The sequence below is a fragment of the Nerophis ophidion genome, linkage group LG24 (genome assembly GCF_033978795.1).
Source record: "Nerophis ophidion isolate RoL-2023_Sa linkage group LG24, RoL_Noph_v1.0, whole genome shotgun sequence".
Classification (NCBI taxonomy): Eukaryota; Metazoa; Chordata; class Actinopteri; order Syngnathiformes; family Syngnathidae; genus Nerophis; species Nerophis ophidion.
The window spans coordinates 42,137,160-42,161,243 of record NC_084634.1 but is presented as its reverse complement, the minus strand read 5'-3'; the positions used below and the strand labels follow the sequence as shown (position 1 = coordinate 42,161,243).

General features: G+C 40.3%; 1 protein-coding gene across 7 annotated transcripts in view; it reads right to left on the bottom strand.

The window, feature by feature from the left end:
• Window positions 1-242: 242 nt before the first annotated feature.
• LOC133542400 (gephyrin-like) overlaps window positions 243-24,084 on the bottom strand; it is an 80,781-nt gene continuing 56,939 nt past the window's right edge. For 6 of the 7 annotated variants that reach the window (XM_061886472.1, XM_061886475.1, XM_061886474.1 and 3 more), the window contains 12 exons: window positions 21,474-21,529; window positions 18,331-18,450; window positions 18,201-18,259; window positions 17,973-18,126; window positions 17,789-17,910; window positions 11,626-11,713; window positions 5,255-5,328; window positions 4,863-4,927; window positions 3,087-3,190; window positions 1,719-1,815; window positions 491-629; window positions 243-413 (listed from right to left, as the gene is read on the bottom strand). In XM_061886472.1, the coding sequence (XP_061742456.1) occupies window positions 496-629; window positions 1,719-1,815; window positions 3,087-3,190; window positions 4,863-4,927; window positions 5,255-5,328; window positions 11,626-11,713; window positions 17,789-17,910; window positions 17,973-18,126; window positions 18,201-18,259; window positions 18,331-18,450; window positions 21,474-21,529 (1,073 nt within the window). In that variant the 3' untranslated portion in view covers window positions 243-413; window positions 491-495. The remainder of the gene's footprint in view (window positions 414-490; window positions 630-1,718; window positions 1,816-3,086; window positions 3,191-4,862; window positions 4,928-5,254; window positions 5,329-11,625; window positions 11,714-17,788; window positions 17,911-17,972; window positions 18,127-18,200; window positions 18,260-18,330; window positions 18,451-21,473; window positions 21,530-24,084) is intronic. The other variant, XM_061886473.1, reaches the window with a different exon arrangement.

Here is a 24,084-nt window from a genome sequence, read left to right as displayed (position 1 = left end):
AATATTTGATCCACCTGAGGTCTTCTGGCTTTCCTTTAGCAAATAGCGAGCAGGGTTGTGGACTCAAATGCAATATCAGGGATGATTGAGGACTTTGGCTCAATGAAAGTATGGAGCTGTGATGAGGAAGCAGGAGTCCTTCTCCAGCGTGACTACGCAGGGAACATGAGGAGGTGAGCACCACTAAGGAATGCCAAGAATACTAGAAGATGAAGTAAGAAGAATCATTCTAACCAAGATGGTGATGTGGTATTAGAGAAGAAATGTCATATTTATACAGAGTTTGAGTGACTTTCCTCAATGCAGACATGAGAGTTGAGCCTGTGCTGTTGCATATGACATCACAGCTAAGAGCGGCCAGGTAGACATGCTTCAGGAGCTCCCAGCACCACAGTCACAAGTGAAAATCTCATCTGGGGAAAGAAGGGTGGAATGGTTTTTCTCCTCCACCTGACACTGGAGACCTCCATCCACCCGGGAGAAGAAGTACCTGCATCATAGTCGTCCGATGACCATGACATCCACCACCTCTCCCTTGTGCAGCTCCACGTACTGCTCCGTCTTCGGGGGCAACATCAGCAGCCCGTTGGCACTGCGCATGGACATGAGCCTGCTGGACACCTGGTTACCTGGGGAGTTAGCACACCTTCACACCTCCACTCACACACAGACATGAAGTTGACCTTCACACTTGCCCTCTAGTCCCTCTCTTGTGCATTGCTCCAAACAAAGTGCTGGACGTCAGCTTAGCGGGACCAGAAAGGACACGTGTGAAGGCCTCCTTAGATAGGCGCACACACTTGTGTGGGCGAGGTGGACGGGAGATGTCAACAACCTCATTTCAAAAGAGTAACGCTTCAATTAGCAGCTTGCACTGTTTCTTTTCCCGAACACTTGCTACCCTATTTGCCAGACTATAAGAAGCACTCAAAGTCCTTTTGTTTCCTCAAAACTCCACAGTGTGCCTAATGGAAGGAATAATTGTGGTTTTGCTTACCCACCTCAAAGCTGTTTTATTTGGTACATGGTGTAATGATAGGTGTGACCAGGAGATGGCAGTCAAACATAAGACATATGTTTGGACTGCAATATGACCCAAGAAGTGGTGTCCCGGTACCAAAATTATTTCGATACTTTTCTAGATAACGGGTACCACCAAAAATGTCATTATTGGCTTCAACTAATCTTAGTGTAGATGGAAACATGTTTATTATTGTCATTTAGTGCCTCAATAAAATGTTGAACATACTAGACAACTTGTTCTTTTAGTAGTAAGTAAACAAAGAAAGACTCCTAATTAGTCTGCAGTAACATATTGTGTCATTTATACACCTATTATTTTATACACATTATGAGGGACAAACTGTAAAAATGCATTATTCCTCTACTATATGGTAAGGAGAGGTGTAAAATGTTACATGGTAAGGAGAGGTGTAAAATGTTACATGGTAAGGAGAGGTGTAAAATGTTACATGGTAAGGAGAGGTGTAAAATGTTACATGGTAAGGAGAGGTGTAAAATGTTACATGGTAAGGAGAGGTGTAAAATGTTACATGGTAAGGAGAGGTGTAAAATGTTACATGGTAAGGAGAGTTGCCTTGCTTTTAGCAAGATACATGAAGATGGAAATGGAAAAAATCTCAAAACAAAACATTTCATAAAAATATTGTTTTTATTTGCACCAGTGTGTGTGTGTGTGTGTGTGTGTGTGCTCACACCTGTGCTTTGAGCCCAAGGCAGTGGCTCCTGGTGATGCCAGGTGAGAATACAGCGATGGTACTCGGGTCTGGGATCTAGCTTCACATCACATGAAAGCTAAATAGAGACACAAGCAAAAGGCAATTACTGCTTGGACCTCAAGTATTCTTATCTGATTTAGAAAGAACAAAAAAAACTAAATGCGTCAGAAATGAAAAAACAACTTTTTGACGCTTTGAACCCTGCGGCCTGTATAACTGTGCGGCTAATTTAAGGATTTTTATTGGCTGACGGCCACAACACAAATCGTTTTCATTCCATTTCTTTTCCATCCTTGTAAGTAAGCTATTGTGTGGAACAATTTCCCCTGTGGTTTGTGTAAGTCTAAGTCCAAACTGAGGCACTGAAAAGTGTGTGATTGTTTGGGATGACTTTGATCACTGCATGTGCTGCTGGGTAAACGCCTGCAAGGGTTTCCTGACCTTTAAAGCTTTGAACTGGAAGTAAAAGCGCCGTAAATAGTGTTTCTACTCGTAAGGATTCTTCATTCATCACTCCGAGCAATGTTTGGAAGTTTTACAATATAAGTACAACTGTCATACTTACTAAACCGAATATTCAGGCATAGTTGTACATGCTCTCATAATGTGAGGAAGCTAGCATCGCTAGTCCTAGCTAACACGTCTACCAGTGTCCGTGTTAGTATTATTAACTTACGACGACATTCGGTTTGTGTTGCTCCAGTTCCACTCACCATGACCACATTGTCCAGTTATTGAGTCTGTTTGGCTGATGGGAGAGCTAGCTTGCGCAGTTCGTGGGTTCATGGCAATGACTTCTGTTTTTTTTTTGATCAGCCGTTTTACTGCCATGTTCCGTTTGGAAACAATTATATGTAAATAAACATTTAAAAAATCTTTCTGTGTAAATAAGTCATTTCACAACATATATATCTGCGGCTAATAGTCCGGTGCAGCTAATATATGCATTTTTTAATGATTATTTAGTGGGTGCGGCTTATCAGAATCAGAAATACTTCATGAATCCCTGAGGGGAAATTCAGACCGGGTGCGGTCTGTAGTCCAGAAAAAACGCTATCTATTGAACAATGAAGAATTGTGGTCTTTGTCTGTTTAGGTATTGGCAAAGCCAAGTGTTCGGAAAGAGGAAAGTTCAACCCCAGAAGAGGCTCTCTAGGGTCTGGCTCCCCCTTGATACTTTGACTAGCCAGGACCTAAGACTGGGCTGCACTGGATGTGTTTGACACTCACACTCCACCTACATGTACAGTAACTAAGACATAATGCTGCGTAACATTCCTTTCACATGTTTGAGCTGGCGCAGACCAAAGCCCCGCCTAACGCGCACTGAAAGAGGAAGTGTGTTACCCTGGCTTTAATAATCGTAGGTCTGGGGTCCAGAATGCCTTGCATCTTTCTCAGTGCAGGAATGACAAAGAGATTGCATGTCACCACTGCAGACACTGGGTTACCTGCAAGACACAACCACCACAGCCTGATGAGCACTTTGGAGGCTTCTACGCTGTACCACTGCCAGCATAGTACCGCCATGCCCTCTTCTTTTGTTTTACGGGCATGACGGCGCGTGGTGACATTGCTGCTTTTAGGAGCAGAGGAGTACTTACAAGTGTGTAGACAGAAAAGGGAGAATGGACGGATCTTGGTGTAAAAAGTCAAGATAAAGGTGAAGTTATAACACTGAAACAGCCTCAGGAAGAGCTGCTAAGCCACATGCTGTCTGCCATCTGCCCTGAACAGGGAAAACCGGGACTCATCCATGAGGAGAAGACCTCTCCAACGTGCCACACACCATCGGGTGTGAGCAGTTGCCCGCTCAAGTCGGTTAAGACGACAAACTGCAGTCAGGTGGAGACCACGATGAGGACGACGAGCATGCAGATGAGCTTCCCTAAAACGGTTTCTCACAGTTTGCGCAGAAATTCTTTAGTTATGCAAACCAATTGTTGCAGCAGGTGTCCGGGTGGCTGGTCTCAGACGAGCATGGAGGTGCACCTGCTGGATGTAAAGGTCCTGTCCTGGTTAAGTTAAAGTTAAAGTACCAATGATTGCCACACACAATAGGTGTGGTGAAATCTGTACTCTGCATTTGCCACACCCCTTTGTTACCCACTGGTAGTTGAGGGGGGCAGTGGGCAGCAGCGGTGGCCGCGCCCAGGAATCATTTTGGTGATTTAACCTCAAATTCCAACCCTGGTGTGGTTACACCTGGTCTGCGGTTGTGAGGCCGGTTGGGTGTACTGCCAAATTCTCTGAAATGCCTTTGGAGACGGTTTATGGCAGAGAAATGAACATTCAATTCACGGGCAAGAACTCTGGTGGACATTCCTGCAGTCAGCATGACAACTGCACGCTCCCTTAAAATGGTACATGGGTTACACCTGTATAGCACTTTTCTACCTTCAAGGTACTCAAAGAGCTCTGACACTATTTCCACATTCACATAAATTCACACGCTGATGGCGGGAGCTGCCATGCAAGGCCTTAACCATGACCCATCAGGAGCAAGGGCGAAGTGTCTTGCTCAAGGACACAACGGACATGAAGAGGTTGGTAGAAGGTGGGGATTGAACCAGGAACCCTCAGGTTGCTGGCACGGCCACTCTCCCATAACGTGGGACATCTGTGGCATTGTGCTGTGTGATAAAAGTGCACATTTCAGAGTGGCCTTTTAACAGGCACACCTGTGCAATAATCATGCTGTTTCATCAGCATCTTGATATGCCACACCTGGGAGCTAGCAGGGATTCTCTTGGCAACAAAGAAATGCTCACTAACACAGATTTAGACGGATTTGTGAACAATATTTGAGAGGAATAGGCCTTTTGTGTATATAGTCAAAGTTTTATATTTTTGAGTTGAACTCATGTAGAATGGAAGCAAAAACAAAAGTGTTGTGTTTATATTTGTGTTCAGTGGAAATCTATTTAAACAATATATCTGTGTAAACAACTCATTTCCCAACGTAACATATCTGTAGATTATATAGTCCAGTGCGGCTAAGATATGGAATAAAAAAAATTTCGCCCTAAAATTGAGTGGGCGCGGCTTATAGGGACACTATAGTACACTCTATAGTGAAGAAAATAGGAGATCTAGAAATGTGTCTCCATGAAAGTGTAGTACCTGGCAGAGCAAAGATGAGTTTCCGGGCTCCATCAATGTCAACGGTGGCAAAGGTAGTCGGAAGACTGAAAACACAAGCACACTTCAACATTTACAGGTTAGGACTACATTTTCATCAAAATAGGTCTTACTATGTAACAGACATGTGACTACAGTTACCTTAGGAACCAATTACAAGTCAAATTCTAAACGTAAATGTTTCAAAACCAACATGATGATGATGATATTACACATAAACACTCTGCACACCATCATAGCCAAGTGATTGAGTAGTTTAGGTCTTAATGGGCCACTCCATGTGCAATGACTGATGACATTGTAGAAGATGAGCCAGTAGGGGGCAGTGTAGTACAACAGAGTACAGGATGAAAAAGGCAAGCAACAAGTCTCACCCTGGCTTCATAAAGACACGCCCAAAGTGGATCTGAGCATGAAGATCGATGTCCAGTACTTGCTTCAGGTAGTCCTGGTTGGACACAATCAATGAAATGTGCCAGTCCAAACTCATCAATTGATGTCAATCCTCATTGATACGTGCCTCAGTGTTGCCAGTTGGGAAATGAGAAATGATTGTTCAGTAACTGTCAATGACCATACGTACTCCATTTGGCGCTACCCAAGACTTTGGGCTAAAATAAAACATTACCACAGACCTTGAATAGTATAACACATGTGTGTCCAAATTTTGACTCCGACTACATATTTATAAATGTGTGTGTGTATAACTAATATGATTGGATATTAAAGGAGACACATTTATAAATGTGTGTGTGTATAACTAATATGATTGGATATTAAAGGAGACATATTTATAAATGTGTGTGTGTATAACTAATATGATTGGATATTAAAGGAGACACATTTATAAATGTGTGTGTGTATAACTAATATGATTGGATATTAAAGGAGACATATTTATAAATGTGTGTGTGTATAACTAATATGATTGGATATTAAAGGAGACATATTTATAAATGTGTGTGTGTATAACTAATATGATTGGATATTAAAGGAGACGCCTCCATTGCTTATTTCCATGACGACTTCCTTCCGAGTTTTGTAGTCAATCGGAAATATCAAGCAGCTAAAATGCGTCAACCATACCTTCAATCAGAAGTATGGAGAGAGTGATTTGCATGTTTCCCATCATGCATTGCAGGGGATTTAAATGGGTGTGATTTGGAGTGATCCTAGCAGGCACAGAACATTGACACAAGGTTGAGAGCATGTTGAATTAGGTCTGAGCGCCGAGCAACTCAAACTCCAAATTGGAACAACATGCTTCTTGACAACCTTTAGTCAATGTCAGGTTTGACCTTGATTTGACATTGAAATTTGCTCAGTTCCTAACCGATATTCTAAAAACGCAAATACAACTTTGAAACAACATGCTTATTGACAACATTTAATCAATGTCAGGTTGTGACCTTGATTTGACATTGAAATGTGGTCATTTCCCAACCAACAACATGGATCCAACGTTGTCTCAATTCACAAATAGTAACTATTTTGCAACTTTGTTTCAAAGTCAGTTTTAAAGGACATCCATCCATTTCCTACCCTCTCAGGGTCGCTGGAGCCTATCCCAGCTGCACCCTTGAGGAAGGCGAGGCGGGGTGCAGCCCGGCCTACTGGGATGTGTTCGAACATTTTTTTTTATAATATCCAGAAAAGTTGAGTGCGTAGTTAGTGTTATGTCTGACTGTTGTGTTTTGTTGACTTGTTGTGTTAGTTTATACTCGCCATGAGTGGGAAAGCTTGTTTGAACAGGGGACATGTGACCTGTTTACCATCCTTTCCTCATTAACTTCAATTACTCCTTATGTCCACAAGATGGTGACAAAGTACCAGCAAGTATACTGAATCCTGGATGTGTTTGCCAATAACCATTATTATACTGAATCCTGGATGTGTTTGCCAATAGCTATTATTATACTGAATCCTGGATGTGTTTGCCAATAACCGTTATTATACTGAATCCTGTATGTTTGCCAATAACCATTATTATACTGAATCCTGGATGTGTTTGCCAATAACCATTATTATACTGAATCCTGGATGTGTTTGCCAATAACCATTATTATACTGAATCCTGGATGTGTTTGCCAATAACCATTATTATAATGAATCCTGTATGTGTTTGCCAATAACCATTATTATACTGAATCCTGTATGTGTTTGCCAATAACCATTATTATACTGAATCCTGTATGTTTGCCAATAACCATTATTATACTGAATCCTGGATGTGTTTGCCAATAGCTATTATTATACTGAATCCTGTATGTGTTTGCCAATAACCATTATTATACTGAATCCTGTATGTGTTTGCCAATAACCATTATTATACTGAATCCTGTATGTTTGGCAATAACCATTATTATACTGAATCCTGTATGTGTTTGCCAATAACCATTATTATACTGAATCCTGTATGTGTTTGCCAATAACCATTATTATACTGAATCCTGTATGTGTTTGCCAATAACCATTATTATACTGAATCCTGTATGTGTTTGCCAATAACCATTATTATACTGAATCCTGGATGTGTTTGCCAATAACCATTATTATACTGAATCCTGGATGTGTTTGCCAATAACCATTATTATACTGAATCCTGGATGTGTTTGCAAATAGCCATTATTATACTGAATCCTGGATGTGTTTGCCAATAGCCATTATTATACTGAATCCTGGATGTGTTTGCCAATAGCCATTATTATACTGAATCCTGGATGTGTTTGCCAATAACCATTATTATACTGAATCCTGTATGTTTGCCAATAGCCATTATTATACTGAATCCTGGATGTGTTTGCCAATAGCCATTATTATACTGAATCCTGGATGTGTTTGCCAATAACCATTATTATACTGAATCCTGTATGTTTGCCAATAGCCATTGTTATACTGAATCCTGGATGTGTTTGCCAATAACCATTATTATACTGAATCCTGTATGTGTTTGCCAATAACCATTATTATACTGAATCCTGGATGTGTTTGCCAATAACCATTATTATACTGAATCCTGGATGTGTTTGCCAATAACCATTATTATACTGAATCCTGGATGTGTTTGCAAATAGCCATTATTATACTGAATCCTGGATGTGTTTGCCAATAGCCATTATTATACTGAATCCTGGATGTGTTTGCCAATAACCATTATTATACTGAATCCTGTATGTTTGCCAATAGCCATTATTATACTGAATCCTGGATGTGTTTGCCAATAACCATTATTATACTGAATCCTGTATGTTTGCCAATAGCCATTGTTATACTGAATCCTGGATGTGTTTGCCAATAACCATTATTATACTGAATCCTGTATGTGTTTGCCAATAGCCATTATTATACTGAATCCTGTATGTGTTTGCCAATAGTCATTATTATACTGAATCCTGGATGTGTTTGCCAATAACCATTATTATACTGAATCCTGTATGTGTTTGCCAATAGCCATTATTATACTGAATCCTGTATGTGTTTGCCAATAGCCATTATTATACTGAATCCTGGATGTGTTTGCCAATAACCATTATTATACTGAATCCTGTATGTGTTTGCCAATAGCCATTATTATACTGAATCCTGTATGTGTTTGCCAATAACCATTATTATACTGAATCCTGGATGTGTTTGCCAATAACCATTATTATACTGAATCCTGGATGTGTTTGCCAATAGCCATTATTATACTGAATCCTGGATGTGTTTGCCAATAACCATTATTATACTGAATCCTGTATGTGTTTGCCAATAGCCATTATTATACTGAATCCTGGATGTGTTTGCCAATAACCATTATTATACTGAATCCTGTATGTGTTTGCCAATATCCATTATTATACTGAATCCTGGATGTGTTTGCCAATAGCCATTATTATACTGAATCCTGTATGTGTTTGCCAATAACCATTATTATACTGAATCCTGGATGTGTTTGCCAATAACCATTATTATACTGAATCCTGGATGTGTTTGCAAATAGCCATTATTATACTGAATCCTGGATGTGTTTGCCAATAGCCATTATTATACTGAATCCTGTATGTGTTTGCCAATAGCCATTATTATACTGAATCCTGGATGTGTTTGCCAATAACCATTATTATACTGAATCCTGTATGTTTGCCAATAGCCATTATTATACTGAATCCTGGATGTGTTTGCCAATAGCCATTATTATACTGAATCCTGGATGTGTTTGCCAATAACCATTATTATACTGAATCCTGGATGTGTTTGCCAATAACCATTATTATACTGAATCCTGGATGTGTTTGCAAATAGCCATTATTATACTGAATCCTGGATGTGTTTGCCAATAGCCATTATTATACTGAATCCTGTATGTGTTTGCCAATAGCCATTATTATACTGAATCCTGGATGTGTTTGCCAATAACCATTATTATACTGAATCCTGTATGTTTGCCAATAGCCATTATTATACTGAATCCTGTATGTGTTTGCCAATAGCCATTATTATACTGAATCCTGTATGTGTTTGCCAAAAACCATTATTATATTGAATCCTGGATGTGTTTGCCAATAACCATTATTATACTGAATCCTGGATGTGTTTGCAAATAGCCATTATTATACTGAATCCTGGATGTGTTTGCCAATAGCCATTATTATACTGAATCCTGTATGTGTTTGCCAATAGCCATTATTATACTGAATCCTGGATGTGTTTGCCAATAACCATTATTATACTGAATCCTGTATGTTTGCCAATAGCCATTATTATACTGAATCCTGGATGTGTTTGCCAATAGCCATTATTATACTGAATCCTGTATGTGTTTGCCAATAACTATTATTATACTGAATCCTGGATGTGTTTGCCAATAACCATTATTATACTGAATCCTGGATGTGTTTGCAAATAGCCATTATTATACTGAATCCTGGATGTGTTTGCCAATAGCCATTATTATACTGAATCCTGTATGTGTTTGCCAATAGCCATTATTATACTGAATCCTGGATGTGTTTGCCAATAACCATTATTATACTGAATCCTGTATGTTTGCCAATAGCCATTATTATACTGAATCCTGGATGTGTTTGCCAATAGCCATTATTATACTGAATCCTGGATGTGTTTGCCAATAACCATTATTATACTGAATCCTGGATGTGTTTGCCAATAACCATTATTATACTGAATCCTGGATGTGTTTGCAAATAGCCATTATTATACTGAATCCTGGATGTGTTTGCCAATAGCCATTATTATACTGAATCCTGTATGTGTTTGCCAATAGCCATTATTATACTGAATCCTGGATGTGTTTGCCAATAGCCATTATTATACTGAATCCTGTATGTGTTTGCCAATAACCATTATTATACTGAATCCTGGATGTGTTTGCCAATAACCATTATTATACTGAATCCTGTATGTTTGCCAATAGCCATTATTATACTGAATCCTGGATGTGTTTGCCAATAGCCATTATTATACTGAATCCTGTATGTGTTTGCCAATAACCATTATTATACTGAATCCTGGATGTGTTTGCCAATAACCATTATTATACTGAATCCTGGATGTGTTTGCAAATAGCCATTATTATACTGAATCCTGGATGTGTTTGCCAATAGCCATTATTATACTGAATCCTGTATGTGTTTGCCAATAGCCATTATTATACTAAATCCTGGATGTGTTTGCCAATAACCATTATTATACTGAATCCTGTATGTTTGCCAATAGCCATTATTATACTGAATCCTGGATGTGTTTGCCAATAGCCATCATTATACTGAATCCTGTATGTGTTTGCCAATAACCATTATTATACTGAATCCTGGATGTGTTTGCCAATAACCATTATTATACTGAATCCTGGATGTGTTTGCAAATAGCCATTATTATACTGAATCCTGGATGTGTTTGCCAATAGCCATTATTATACTGAATCCTGTATGTGTTTGCCAATAGCCATTATTATACTGAATCCTGGATGTGTTTGCCAATCACCATTATTATACTGAATCCTGTATGTTTGCCAATAGCCATTATTATACTGAATCCTGGATGTGTTTGCCAATAGCCATTATTATACTGAATCCTGTATGTGTTTGCCAATAACTATTATTATACTGAATCCTGGATGTGTTTGCCAATAACCATTATTATATTGAATCCTGGATGTGTTTGCAAATAGCCATTATTATACTGAATCCTGTATGTGTTTGCCAATAGCCATTATTATACTGAATCCTGGATGTGTTTGCCAATAGCCATTATTATACTGAATCCTGTATGTGTTTGCCAATAGCCATTATTATACTGAATCCTGTATGTGTTTGCCAATAGCCATTATTATACTGAATCCTGGATGTGTTTGCCAATAGCCATTATTATACTGAATCCTGTATGTGTTTGCCAATAGCCATTATTATACTGAATCCTGGATGTGTTTGCCAATAACCATTATTATACTGAATCCTGTATGTGTTTGCCAATAGCCATTATTATACTGAATCCTGGATGTGTTTGCCAATAACCATTATTATACTGAATCCTGTATGTTTGCCAATAGCCATTATTATACCGAAGAGCACAAATGATCATAAGTTAACAGATTTTCCGTTTTTAATTATTGATCCAACATGATTGATTGTGTGAAATGATTGCAGTGGACTAGTGATTTAGGGCTATATAAGTAAACATTGATTGATTGATTGCTAGAAATGTGATGATTATCTGGCAACTCTGAGACGTGGTGGGAGGTTACCTTCTCTCCCATGGACACACCCCCTGAGGTGATGATGACATCCGCACGACTGATCCCTTCATGGAGTGCAGACAGCAGGTCATCAGGACTGCACATAAGAGTTATGATACATTAGAGCAGTGCTTCTCAACCTTTTTCAGTGAAAATAAAGAAGTGAATCAAGTATAAATGCAGATTTCTCCACATAGAAGTAATCATCAACTTAAAGAGCCCTCTTTGGGGATTGTAATAGAGATCCATCTGGATTCATCAACTTACTTCTAAACATTTCTTCACAAAAAAAGATATCTTTAACATCAATATTTATGGAACATGTCCACAAACAATCTAGCTGTCAACACTGAATATTGCATTGTTGTATTTCTTTTCACACTTTATGAACTTACATTCATATTTTGTTGAAGTATTATTCAATAAATATATTTATAAAGGATTTTTGAATTGTTTTGCTATTTTTAGAATATTTTTTAAAAATCTCACGTACCCCTCGGCATACCTTCAAGTACCCCAGGGGTACGCGTACCCCCATTTGAGAACCACTGCTTTAGAGCAGTGGTTCTCGACCTTTTTTCAGTGATGTACCCCCTGTGAACATTTTTTTTTAATTCAAGTACCCCCTAATCAGAGCTAAGCATTTTTCGTTGAAAAAAAGAAATGAAGTAAAAAACCGCACTATGTCATCAGTTTCTGATTTATTAAATTGTATAACAGTGCAAAACATTGCTCATTTTGTAGTGGTCTTTCTTCAACTATTTGGAAAAAAAGATATAAAAATAACTAAAAACTTGTGGGAGGTGTTTCCGACCGGTAGGAGGCCACGAGGAAGACCCAGGACACGTTGGGAAGACTATGTCTCCCGGCTGGCCTGGGAACGCCCTCGGGATCCCCCGGGAAGAACTGGACGAAGTGGCTAGGGAGAGGGAAGTCTGGGCTTCCCTGCTTAGGCTGCTGCCCCCGCGACCCGACCTCGGATAAGCGGAAGAAGATGGATGGATGGATGTCCACAAACTATCTAGCTGTCAACACTGAATATTGCATTGTTGTTGTATTTTTTTCAGTTTATGAACTTACATTCATATTTTGTTGAAGTATTATTCAATAAATATATTTATAAAGGATTTTGAATTGTTTCTATTTTTAGAATATTCTAAAAAAATCTCAAGTACCCCTTGGCCTACCTTCAAGTACCCCCATTTGAGAACCACTGCATGAGAGTTCCTCAATAATGAAATAAGTTAATAAGTACATTTTATTTCTAAAGCTTTTGGACGGTTCTGGGTGTCTAAAGTCTGGCATCTGAAGTCTCTTTAGCGTTGACTAGTTGAGAAGAGTGAAGAGAGAATTGCAATAGTCAATAGCAGATGATATGAAGGTGTGAATGATCGTTTCCAATTTTAACGGCAAATTTCTCACTTTAGAAATATTTCTGGGGTGACAAGAACAGTTTTTGGTCAGTTGAGGACAGAGACCCTCCAAAGACTTGGACTCATCCGACACAAGCCCAAGGTTTGTGAGGCTGCTGTGAACGGATGCACCCAGAGCACCATGGGAGTCCTTGATCAGGGGGATCTTTTTATCGGGAGCAAATATCAGAGTTTCCATTTGGTTAGAATTTATCTGGAGGAAATTTGAGGACAAGCAGTTTTTGATAGAGGATACACATTCCAAGAAGTGAAAGTGAATCACTGAAGGAGCATAAGAGTTGAATCTCATCTGCAAGGAAATGATAAGAAACATTTGTGACACTAGTGATGAAGACATCACAAGGTTTGTGTTCTTCAAATGAAAGATGCAAACTAAGGGCATGTACTGTGTTTCCCCGGTCATTGGTCAGTGGGAACTATTGAAATTGCTGTCTTCTTTTTTCTCCACGTTTGGACGCCTTTTTGAGGCGCTTAAGATGCAGGAAAAGCCCACATGGGTTAGGTATGGTGAACCCACAGCTTTCTGTTCTAGGGGGACTTTTTTCTTCCTGCTGTCCCCAGCTCATTGCCGAAGTGAGGTTTGTTCGGCTTTAATGAATGAATGAGAAACATGATTGTAGACCTGCCTTTTGTTGTCAGTTGGTTTTCTATACAAAAGCCAAAAGCAGTGAAGTTGGCACGTTGGGCAAATTGTAAATAAAAACAGAATACAATGATTTGATCCGGAGAAATCACTGCACGTAAGCAGCAAGGCCCGAAAACCAACTTTAAATGCCAGTGACCTTGGATAACTACGGCGGTACTGCGTCAAAAAACCACATCAGTGTGTAAGGGATATCACCACATGGGCTCAGGAACACTTCAGAAAACCACTGTCAGTAACTATAGTTGGTCGCTACATCTGTAAATGCAAGTTAAAACTCTACTATGCAAAGCCAAAGCCATTTATCAACACCCAGAAACGCTTCGCTGAGCCCGAGCTCATCTAAGATGGACTGATGCAAAGTATATAAGTCTTCTGTGGTCTAACAAGTCCTCATTTCAAATAGTTTTTGGAAACTGTGAACGTTGTGTTCTCTGGACCAAAGAGGAAAGAACCATCCGGATTGTTGTAGGGTGAAAGTCTTCTAGGCAGCATGTGTGATGGTATGGGGGTGTATTAGTGATTGTTGTAGGGTGAAAGTGTTCTAGGCAGCATGTGCGATGGTATGGGGGTGTATTAGTGATTGTTGTAGGGTGAAAGTGTTCTAGGCAGCATGTGTGATGGTATGGGGGTGTATTAGTGATTGTTGTAGGGTGAAAGTGTTCTAGGCAGCATGTGTGATGGTATGGGGGTGTATTAGTGATTGTTGTAGGGTGAAAGTGTTCTAGGCAGCATGTGTGATGGTATGGGGGTGTATTAGTGATTGTTGTAGGGTGAAAGTGTTCTAGGCAGCATGTGTGATGGTATGGGGGTGTATTAGTGATTGTTGTAGGGTGAAAGTGTTCTAGTCAGCATGTGTGATGGTATGGGGGTGTATTAGTGATTGTTGTAGGGCGAAAGTGTTCTAGGCAGCATGTGTGATGGTATGGGGGTGTATTAGTGATTGTTGTAGGGTGAAAGTGTTGTAGGCAGCATGTGTGATGGTATGGGGGTGTATTAGTGATTGTTGTAGGGTGAAAGTGTCCTAGGCAGCATGTGTGATGGTATGGGGGTGTATTAGTGATTGTTGTAGGGTGAAAGTGTTCTAGGCAGCATGTGTGATGGTATGGGGGTGTATTAGTGATTGTTGTAGGGTGAAAGTGTTCTAGGCAGCATGTGTGATGGTATGGGGGTGTATTAGTGATTGTTGTAGGATGAAAGTGTTCTAGGCAGCATGTGTGATGGTATGGGGGTGTATTAGTGATTGTTGTAGGGTGAAAGTGTTCTAGGCAGCATGTGTGATGGTATGGGGGTGTATTAGTGATTGTTGTAGGGTGAAAGGGTTCTAGGCAGCATGTGTGATGGTATGGGGGTGTATTAGTGATTGTTGTAGGGTGAAAGTGTTCTAGGCAGCATGTGTGATGGTATGGGGGTGTATTAGTGATTGTTGTAGGGTGAAAGTGTTCTAGGCAGCATGTGTGATGGTATGGGGGTGTATTAGTGATTGTTGTAGGGTGAAAGTGTTCTAGGCAGCATGTGCGATGGTATGGGGGTGTATTAGTGATTGTTGTAGGGTGAAAGTGTTCTAGGCAGCATGTGTGATGGTATGGGGGTGTATTAGTGATTGTTGTAGGGTGAAAGTGTTCTAGGCAGCATGTGTGATGGTATGGGGGTGTATTAGTGATTGTTGTAGGGTGAAAGTGTTCTAGGCAGCATGTGTGATGGTATGGGGGTGTATTAGTGATTGTTGTAGGGTGAAAGTGTTGTAGGCAGCATGTGTGATGGTATGGGGGTGTATTAGTGATTGTTGTAGGGTGAAAGTGTCCTAGGCAGCATGTGTGATGGTATGGGGGTGTATTAGTGATTGTTGTAGGGTGAAAGTGTTCTAGGCAGCATGTGTGATGGTATGGGGGTGTATTAGTGATTGTTGTAGGGTGAAAGTGTTCTAGGCAGCATGTGTGATGGTATGGGGGTGTATTAGTGATTGTTGTAGGATGAAAGTGTTCTAGGCAGCATGTGTGATGGTATGGGGGTGTATTAGTGATTGTTGTAGGGTGAAAGTGTTCTAGGCAGCATGTGTGATGGTATGGGGGTGTATTAGTGATTGTTGTAGGGTGAAAGGGTTCTAGGCAGCATGTGTGATGGTATGGGGGTGTATTAGTGATTGTTGTAGGGTGAAAGTGTTCTAGGCAGCATGTGTGATGGTATGGGGGTGTATTAGTGATTGTTGTAGGGTGAAAGTGTTCTAGGCAGCATGTGTGATGGTATGGGGGTGTATTAGTGATTGTTGTAGGGTGAAAGTGTTCTAGGCAGCATGTGCGATGGTATGGGGGTGTATTAGTGATTGTTGTAGGGTGAAAGTGTTCTAGGCAGCATGTGTGATGGTATGGGGGTGTATTAGTGATTGTTGTAGGGTGAAAGTGTTCTAGGCAGCATGTGTGATGGTATGGGGGTGTATTAGTGATTGTTGTAGGGTGAAAGTGTTCTAGGCAGCATGTGTGATGGTATGGGGGTGTATTAGTGATTGTTGTAGGGTGAAAGTGTTCTAGTCAGCATGTGTGATGGTATGGGGGTGTATTAGTGATTGTTGTAGGGCGAAAGTGTTCTAGGCAGCATGTGTGATGGTATGGGGGTGTATTAGTGATTGTTGTAGGGTGAAAGTGTTCTAGGCAGCATGTGTGATGGTATGGGGGTGTATTAGTGATTGTTGTAGGGTGAAAGTGTCCTAGGCAGCATGTGTGATGGTATGGGGGTGTATTAGTGATTGTTGTAGGGTGAAAGTGTTCTAGGCAGCATGTGTGATGGTATGGGGGTGTATTAGTGATTGTTGTAGGGTGAAAGTGTTCTAGGCAGCATGTGTGATGGTATGGGGGTGTATTAGTGATTGTTGTAGGATGAAAGTGTTCTAGGCAGCATGTGTGATGGTATGGGGGTGTATTAGTGATTGTTGTAGGATGAAAGTGTTCTAGGCAGCATGTGTGATGGTATGGGGGTGTATTAGTGCTTGTTGTAGGGTGAAAGTGTTCTAGGCAGCATGTGTGATGGTATGGGGGTGTATTAGTGATTGTTGTAGGGTGAAAGGGTTCTAGGCAGCATGTGTGATGGTATGGGGGTGTATTAGTGATTGTTGTAGGGTGAAAGGGTTCTAGGCAGCATGTGTGATGGTATGGGGGTGTATTAGTGATTGTTGTAGGGTGAAAGTGTTCTAGGCAGCATGTGTGATGGTATGGGGGTGTATTAGTGATTGTTGTAGGGTGAAAGTGTTCTAGGCAGCATGTGTGATGGTATGGGGGTGTATTAGTGATTGTTGTAGGGTGAAAGTGTTCTAGGCAGCATGTGTGATGGTATGGGGGTGTATTAGTGATTGTTGTAGGGTGAAAGTGTTCTAGGCAGCATGTGTGATGGTATGGGGGTGTATTAGTGATTGTTGTAGGGTGAAAGTGTTCTAGGCAGCATGTGTGATGGTATGGGGGTGTATTAGTGGCCAAGGCATGGCTAACTTACACATCTATGAAGGCACCATTAAGGCTGAAAGGTACATACAGCTTTTGGAGCGACATATGTTGCCATCCAAGCAAGGTCCTTTTCATGGACGCCCCTGCTTATTTCAGCAAGACCATTCCAAGCCACGTTCTGCACGTTAAAACAACGTGGCTTCGCATTAAAAGACGAGACTGGCCTGCCTTTAGTCCAGACATTGAAAATGTGTGCAGGCTAAAATATGAGGCAGGAGACTGTTGAACAAGTTAAGATGTACATCAAGCAAGAATGGGAAAGAATTCCACTTCAAAAATGTGTCTCCTCAGTTCCCAAACCTGCACTGAGTGTTGTTCAAAGGAAATGCCATGTAACACACTGGTAAAAATAGCTTTTTTGCAATGTGTTGTCGCCATTAAATCCTAACTTCATGATTATTTGCAAAAATAAAAAAGAAGAAAGTTTGTCAGTGTGAAGATGAAATATCTTGTCTTTGCAGTCTATTCAATTGAATATAAGTTGAACAGTTTTTTTTGTATTCTCTTTTTATTTAGCATTTACACAAGCTGACTAATCCACTGCTTTTGGGCTTTGTGAAAAATATATAATATATAACATGGAGACATTTCTATCCACTCACTTGTCTCCAACAATGCCCAGGTTGATAGTGGGGTAGCCATGTTCCTGGATGGTGGCCAGCAGAGTGGAGCGGTTAGAATCCCTGATCTTACCAGGGTGGAGGTCGTCCTCTGGATTCAGCAGCTTTAATCAAAGAAATGCCATCAACAAGACAGTCCAGAAGACCTGTTTGCACGGATACACACCTCGTTTCCAGTGGACATGACAGCCACCACTGGGAACTTGTGCACACTGACGTCTGTCACTCCCACTGTAGCCAGCAGACCTATCTCTGAGGGGCCCATGTGTGTCCCTTTGGCTAATACACACTCCCCTCGCCTGATGTCATGACCTATTGGTCTAAACACACAATTCTTTCTAACAACAATCATGTGAGAGTTCAGTAGTGCATGTCTTTTTGTTCTCTTTGTTACCTGATGTCCTGCCCAGGTCGAGCTTGGACCATAATCCTGACTTCTAACTCTTCTGTACCCTGAATCACACCGGAAATAATGTCACTTGAGAAGACACATACAACCCCCGAACAAATGATGGTGTGCTGACATCTTCAGACTCCCTTAGTAGTTCTGTATCTTCCACTTGGACCACCGCATCAGCACCGCAGGGAATTGGAGCTCCGGTGGTCACTCTCATTACTTGGCCTGGCATCACTGTGTGAGTGGGCTGCAAAGATAAACATATAGATTTATCTATATATATATATATATGTGGGTATATGCGTGTTTGTATGTATATATATATATATATATATATATATATATATATATATGTACATGTATGTGTATACATATATATATAGTATATATACATACATATGTGTACATGTATGTGTATATAAATATATTTACACATGTTTATACATTTACATGTATAACCTTGCCCTTATGTGGGCATACCGAGGATGTCGTAATGGTTTGTGTTGTGGTTTGTGCAGCCCTTTGAGACACTAGTGATTTAGGGCTATATAAATAATAATTGATTAATTGATTGACATATATACAGTACATGTATGTGTGTATATATATATATATATATATATATATATATGTATTTATATCAGAGCTGTGAATCTTTGGGTGTCCCACGATTCGATTCAATATCGATTCTTGGGGTCACGATTCGATAATATATCGATTTTTTCGATTCGATTCGATTCTCGATTGAAAAACGATATTTTTCCGATTGAAAAGGATTGTGTATTCATTCAATACATAGATTTCAGCAGGATCTACCCCAGTCTGCTGACATGCTAGCAGAGTAGTACATTTTTTTTTTTTAACTTTTATAATTGTAAAGGACAATGTTTTATCAACTGATTGCAATAATGTACATTTGTTTTAACTATTAAAGGAACCAAAAATATGACTTATTTTATCTTTGTGAAAACATTGGACACAGTGTGTTGTCCAGCTTATGAGATGCCATGCAAGTGTAAGCCACTGTGACACTATTGTTCTTTTTTATTATTTTGATAAATGTCTAATGATAGTGTCAATGAGGGATTTTTAATCACTGCTACGCTGAAATGATAACTAATATCGATACTGTTGTTGATAATATTCATTTTTGTTTCACTACTTTGTTCTATGTCGTGTTTGTGTCTTTATTGCAGTTCTGAGTGTTACTGGGTCAGGTTTGGTTTTGGAATTGGATTGCATTGTTATGGTATTGCTGTGTAGTGGTTTGTTGGATTGATTAAAAATAAATAAATAAATACATTATTATTATTTGGGGTTTTTTAAATTGATTTTTTAAAAATGAGAATCGATTCTGAATCGCACAACGTATTTGATTCGATTCGTATTCGAATCAATTTTTTCCAACACCCCTAATATATATATATATATATATATATATATATATATATATATATATATATATATATATATACACACACACACGCGCACAGCTTATTATTTACGCACCATTGAGAGTTTTGGCCAAAAAAAGACAGTTTGATCACCAGAACAGCGCTGGCAAAACCCAATGTTGTGACGACGTAAGCCGTCCACCGGTGTTGTCTGGATGGAAGGCAGCATGTCCGCGCTGTGGTGTACTTGAACATATTGGAGATATACGCGCAGACAGAGATCTTCTGAATTCAAGATGACACTGTTGGCTTTTAAGGCGAGAAAGACTCCCAGCAGCGCAACGCAAGTGCGACGTCAGGCTCTCTGCAGCCTGCTTGTCGTTGCGGACATGGAGCGACATAAGTCAAGAGTCTCTAAACACCTGTACAGTCTACAATAACACCGGAAGTAGATGCTAGATTTGCTGGCAGTTATTTTAATAAAGAAAAGGATTGGAGAAATATCTCTGGAATAAAAAACATTCTCAACATAATACATTATACAAGAAGGAGCAACAATTGAAAAATACAACAATTATGTAAGAAAAAACATCCGTTACTATTATAAATGATAAAAGATTTGTTTTAAAGGTAAGTATGAATTATTTTTGCCTTTTTAAAGAAGATAATAATGGAAATAGAGTGCTGACGTCATATAGACCACGCCCCCAGGGCCACTTCAGGCTGATATGTCACCAGTCATTGTTGTCTGGGAGAAGTCTTCCTCCTGACTAAGTTGCAGCACATGTTCAACAAACAACAAGGTCTGCAAGTAATGCTGAAGACAAAATGGAATTGAGGAAAAACACGGAGCATTGCTGTGTTTCCTTCTATACGTTTGGACGCCTTCACATGCTCCCAAAGTCACCATGTTTGGCAGCTAAGGCGGAAAATGTTAGTTTTGGTGCCTAAAAATGACATTTTGAAAATTGTCTCTCTAGCGCCACCTTCAAAAGCAGAAACCATGAACCCCTCCTAGCAGTTTCATGTAGCCCCACCAAAATCACAGGATACGTGTATGCTGACAGGCCGCACATCAAAGTCCCAGAAACCCATACCGGAAACAAACGGGAAGTCGGCCTTCTTGGTTTTCGTCTTCCATTTTTTGGGGTGAAAAAAAGTAGTCGTACTTTAACAAACTCCTCCTAGGGACTTTGACCAAATGAGTCGCGGTTACAATTACAGAAAGAAACCATGATAAATTGTTAACAAATTTCGCCTGCGCCATTAAATGTGGGCGTGGCATGGCGCTGGACATTGCTCCGATGATACGCCACAAAACACGAAACGTTAACTCCACTCTGAAAAATTCAGATCTTCAACTTATTTGGTAGAAATGATGGCGACACCCGGAACTGCCCGGTTCACCACCTGTTCATCGTTACTTGTAGCGGCGAAAAGGACCCCACGCCAAGTAACTTTCTGCACTTTTTGATCAGAGAGACTAAACTGACGGCTGATCATTTGCAAAAAACGTAATAATCCGGCACCAAACTTTGATCCACTGATTCGCTGCAACACGTTAATAACTCCACCCTAATTGCTACAAATGATGATGAACGTTTGGCCCTGCGATGAGGTGGCGACTTGTCCAGGGTGTACCCCGCCTTCCGTCCGATTGTAGCTGAGATAGGCGCCAGCACCCCCCGCGACCCCAATAGGGAATAAGCGGTAGGAAATGGATGGATGGACGATGAACGTCTAAAGTGGCCTATTTTTATTTTATACAATTTATCTGGACGTTCTGACTCCTTAACATGCAGGAAAAGTCCCCATACTAGAAAAAAAGGTATAAATTGGGGGTCGCGAAACACATATGGAAAGTAGAGAGGCTGACCTGTTGTCCGGCTTGTGACTCTCCCATGATGAAGCGATCTCCTGGGCCATCAGCAGCTGCGGGACAAGAAGAAGAAGAAGAAGAATACATGTCACAGAAAACGACAACCTGGTTTCCACTTTCTTCAAATCCAAACCAAACGTCAATGCACCCTGATTTCAATCCTGCCTGCATCGCTGCCTCTCTAATCCAATACTAACATATTCTGTTGCAAACTCTACACTTGCTTTTCTACGCCACACATTCTCACAGCCTTAAAGGGGAACATTATCACAATTTCAAAAGGGTTAAAAACAATAAAAATCAGTTCACAGTGGCTTGTGTTATTTTTTGAAGTTTTTTTCAAAATGTTACCGGTCCCGGAATATCCCTAAATAAAGCTTTAAAGTGCCTTACTTTCGCTATCTTCAAAACCACTGTCCATTTCCCTGTGACGTCACACAGTGCTGCCAATACAAACAACATGGCGGTTACCACAGCAAGATATAGCGACATTAGCTCGGATTCAGACTCGGATTTCAGCGGCTTAAGCGATTCAACAGATTACGCATGTATTGAAACAGATGGTCGGAGTATGGAGGCAGATAGCGAAAACGAAATTGAAGCTATTGAGCGAATAGCTATTGACGTTACTCGGTCATAGCGTGGGTGTACCTAATGAAGTGGCCCATAGCATGGCTGCCTTATTAGCATTGCCGGTAAAATGTGCGGACCAAACGATCAGGACTTTCGCATCTTGTGACACTGGAGCAACTTAAATCCGTCGATTGGTAAGTGTTTGTCTCGCATTAAATGTGGGTATCTAGTTTCAAATGTACATACAGCTAGCAAAAATAGCATGTAGCATCGATTAGCGTAGCATGTTAGCATCGATTAGCTGGCAGTCATGCCTTGACCAAATATGTCTGATTAGCACATAAGTCAACAACATCAACAAAACTCGCCTTTGTGATTTTGTTGACTTTATAGTTGCAAATGCATCTGCAGGTTATCCATACATCTCTGTGCCATGTCTGTCTTAGCATCGCCGGTCAAATGTGAAGACACTTTGGTACATTCAATGGGGGTCTGGCGGCAGATTTCTTGCCAGTGGTGCAACTTGAATCCCTCCCTGTTAGTGTTGTTACACCCTCCGACAACACACCCACCAGGCATGATGTCTCCAAGGTTCCAAAAAATAGTCGAAAAAACGGAAAATAACAGAGCTGAGACCCGGTGTTTGTAATGTGAAAATGAAAATGGCGGGTGTGTTACCTCGGTGACGTCACTTTCTGACGTCATCGCTAAAAGACTGATTAACAGAAAGGCGTTTAATTTGCCAAAATTCACCCATTTAGAGTTCGGAAATCGGTTAAAAAAATACATGGTCTTTTTTCTGCAACATCAAGGTATATATTGACGCTTGCATAGGTTTGGTGATAATGTTCCCCTTTAAGTTGTGTGGACTTTGTGTTTATTTGGAACATGCATGCTGTTGAGACGCATTTTTAGTGCCGTCTCACCCGACCCGGGAGCAGGAAAACAATTCGAGGAGGCAGGAGTTGAGTCAAGTAGAAGTATTTAATTTAATGCAGTCTGCAGAGAGCGGAGATCGTTTAGTACACTTGAACAGTAGTACCAGGAAAACCCAAAGCGATCTGTCTGAGAGTTTGTTGTACAGCATCTATATACCCTGTGCCAGTAGTTATCTGATTGGTGAGTCTACTGACTGACGTCAGTTGCTATGTGTCTCGTGTCTAGGAACCTCCCTTGGTCTCCTGTTATGTTGGTTGTTGCTCAAGCATCTGTTTCCTGTTAATGCAGTGTTTGGCACACTGAGCCAAATTGAGATCAGGACGTTTGCTTTGTACACTCATTAATCACCCTTTTGATCTCTATTAAAGAGATCACAAATCAAAACATTAAACACATCACCTACGATGACAACTAAAGGGATGCTGAGTCCCAACAGGGGTTTCCAGTTACCGTATAACATATTAGCAAGCAGTGAACTCTTTTGTGACGAGCAAATCTATATCTCATGTAGTCCTTGGTAGGGTTACTCTTCTACTGACTCTTTTAGTTTTTATGTTTTCTTACAAGTACATAGGACAGGACACTATTTTAGTAGTTTCCAATATGCAGAATTTGTTTTAACAGGTTTCTGTTTACCTTATTTGTAAGTGCCGGCTAGTGTCTTAGTCCTTTGTCAACAAGACTCATCACACATGCATGCATACAACATCACACATGCATGCAGACAACATGATGCATTACACATGCATGCATACAACATGATACATCACACATGCATGCATACAAAATGATACATCACACGTGCATGCATACAACATGATACATCACACATGCATGCATACAACATGACACATCACACATGCATGCATACAACATGACACATCACACATGCATGCATACAACATGATACATCACACATGCATGCATACAAAATGACACATCACACATGCATGCATACAACATGATACATCACACATGCATGCATACAACATGACACATCACACATGCATGCATACAACATGATACATCACACATGCATGCATACAACATCACACATGGATGCATACAACATGACACATCACACATGCATGCATAC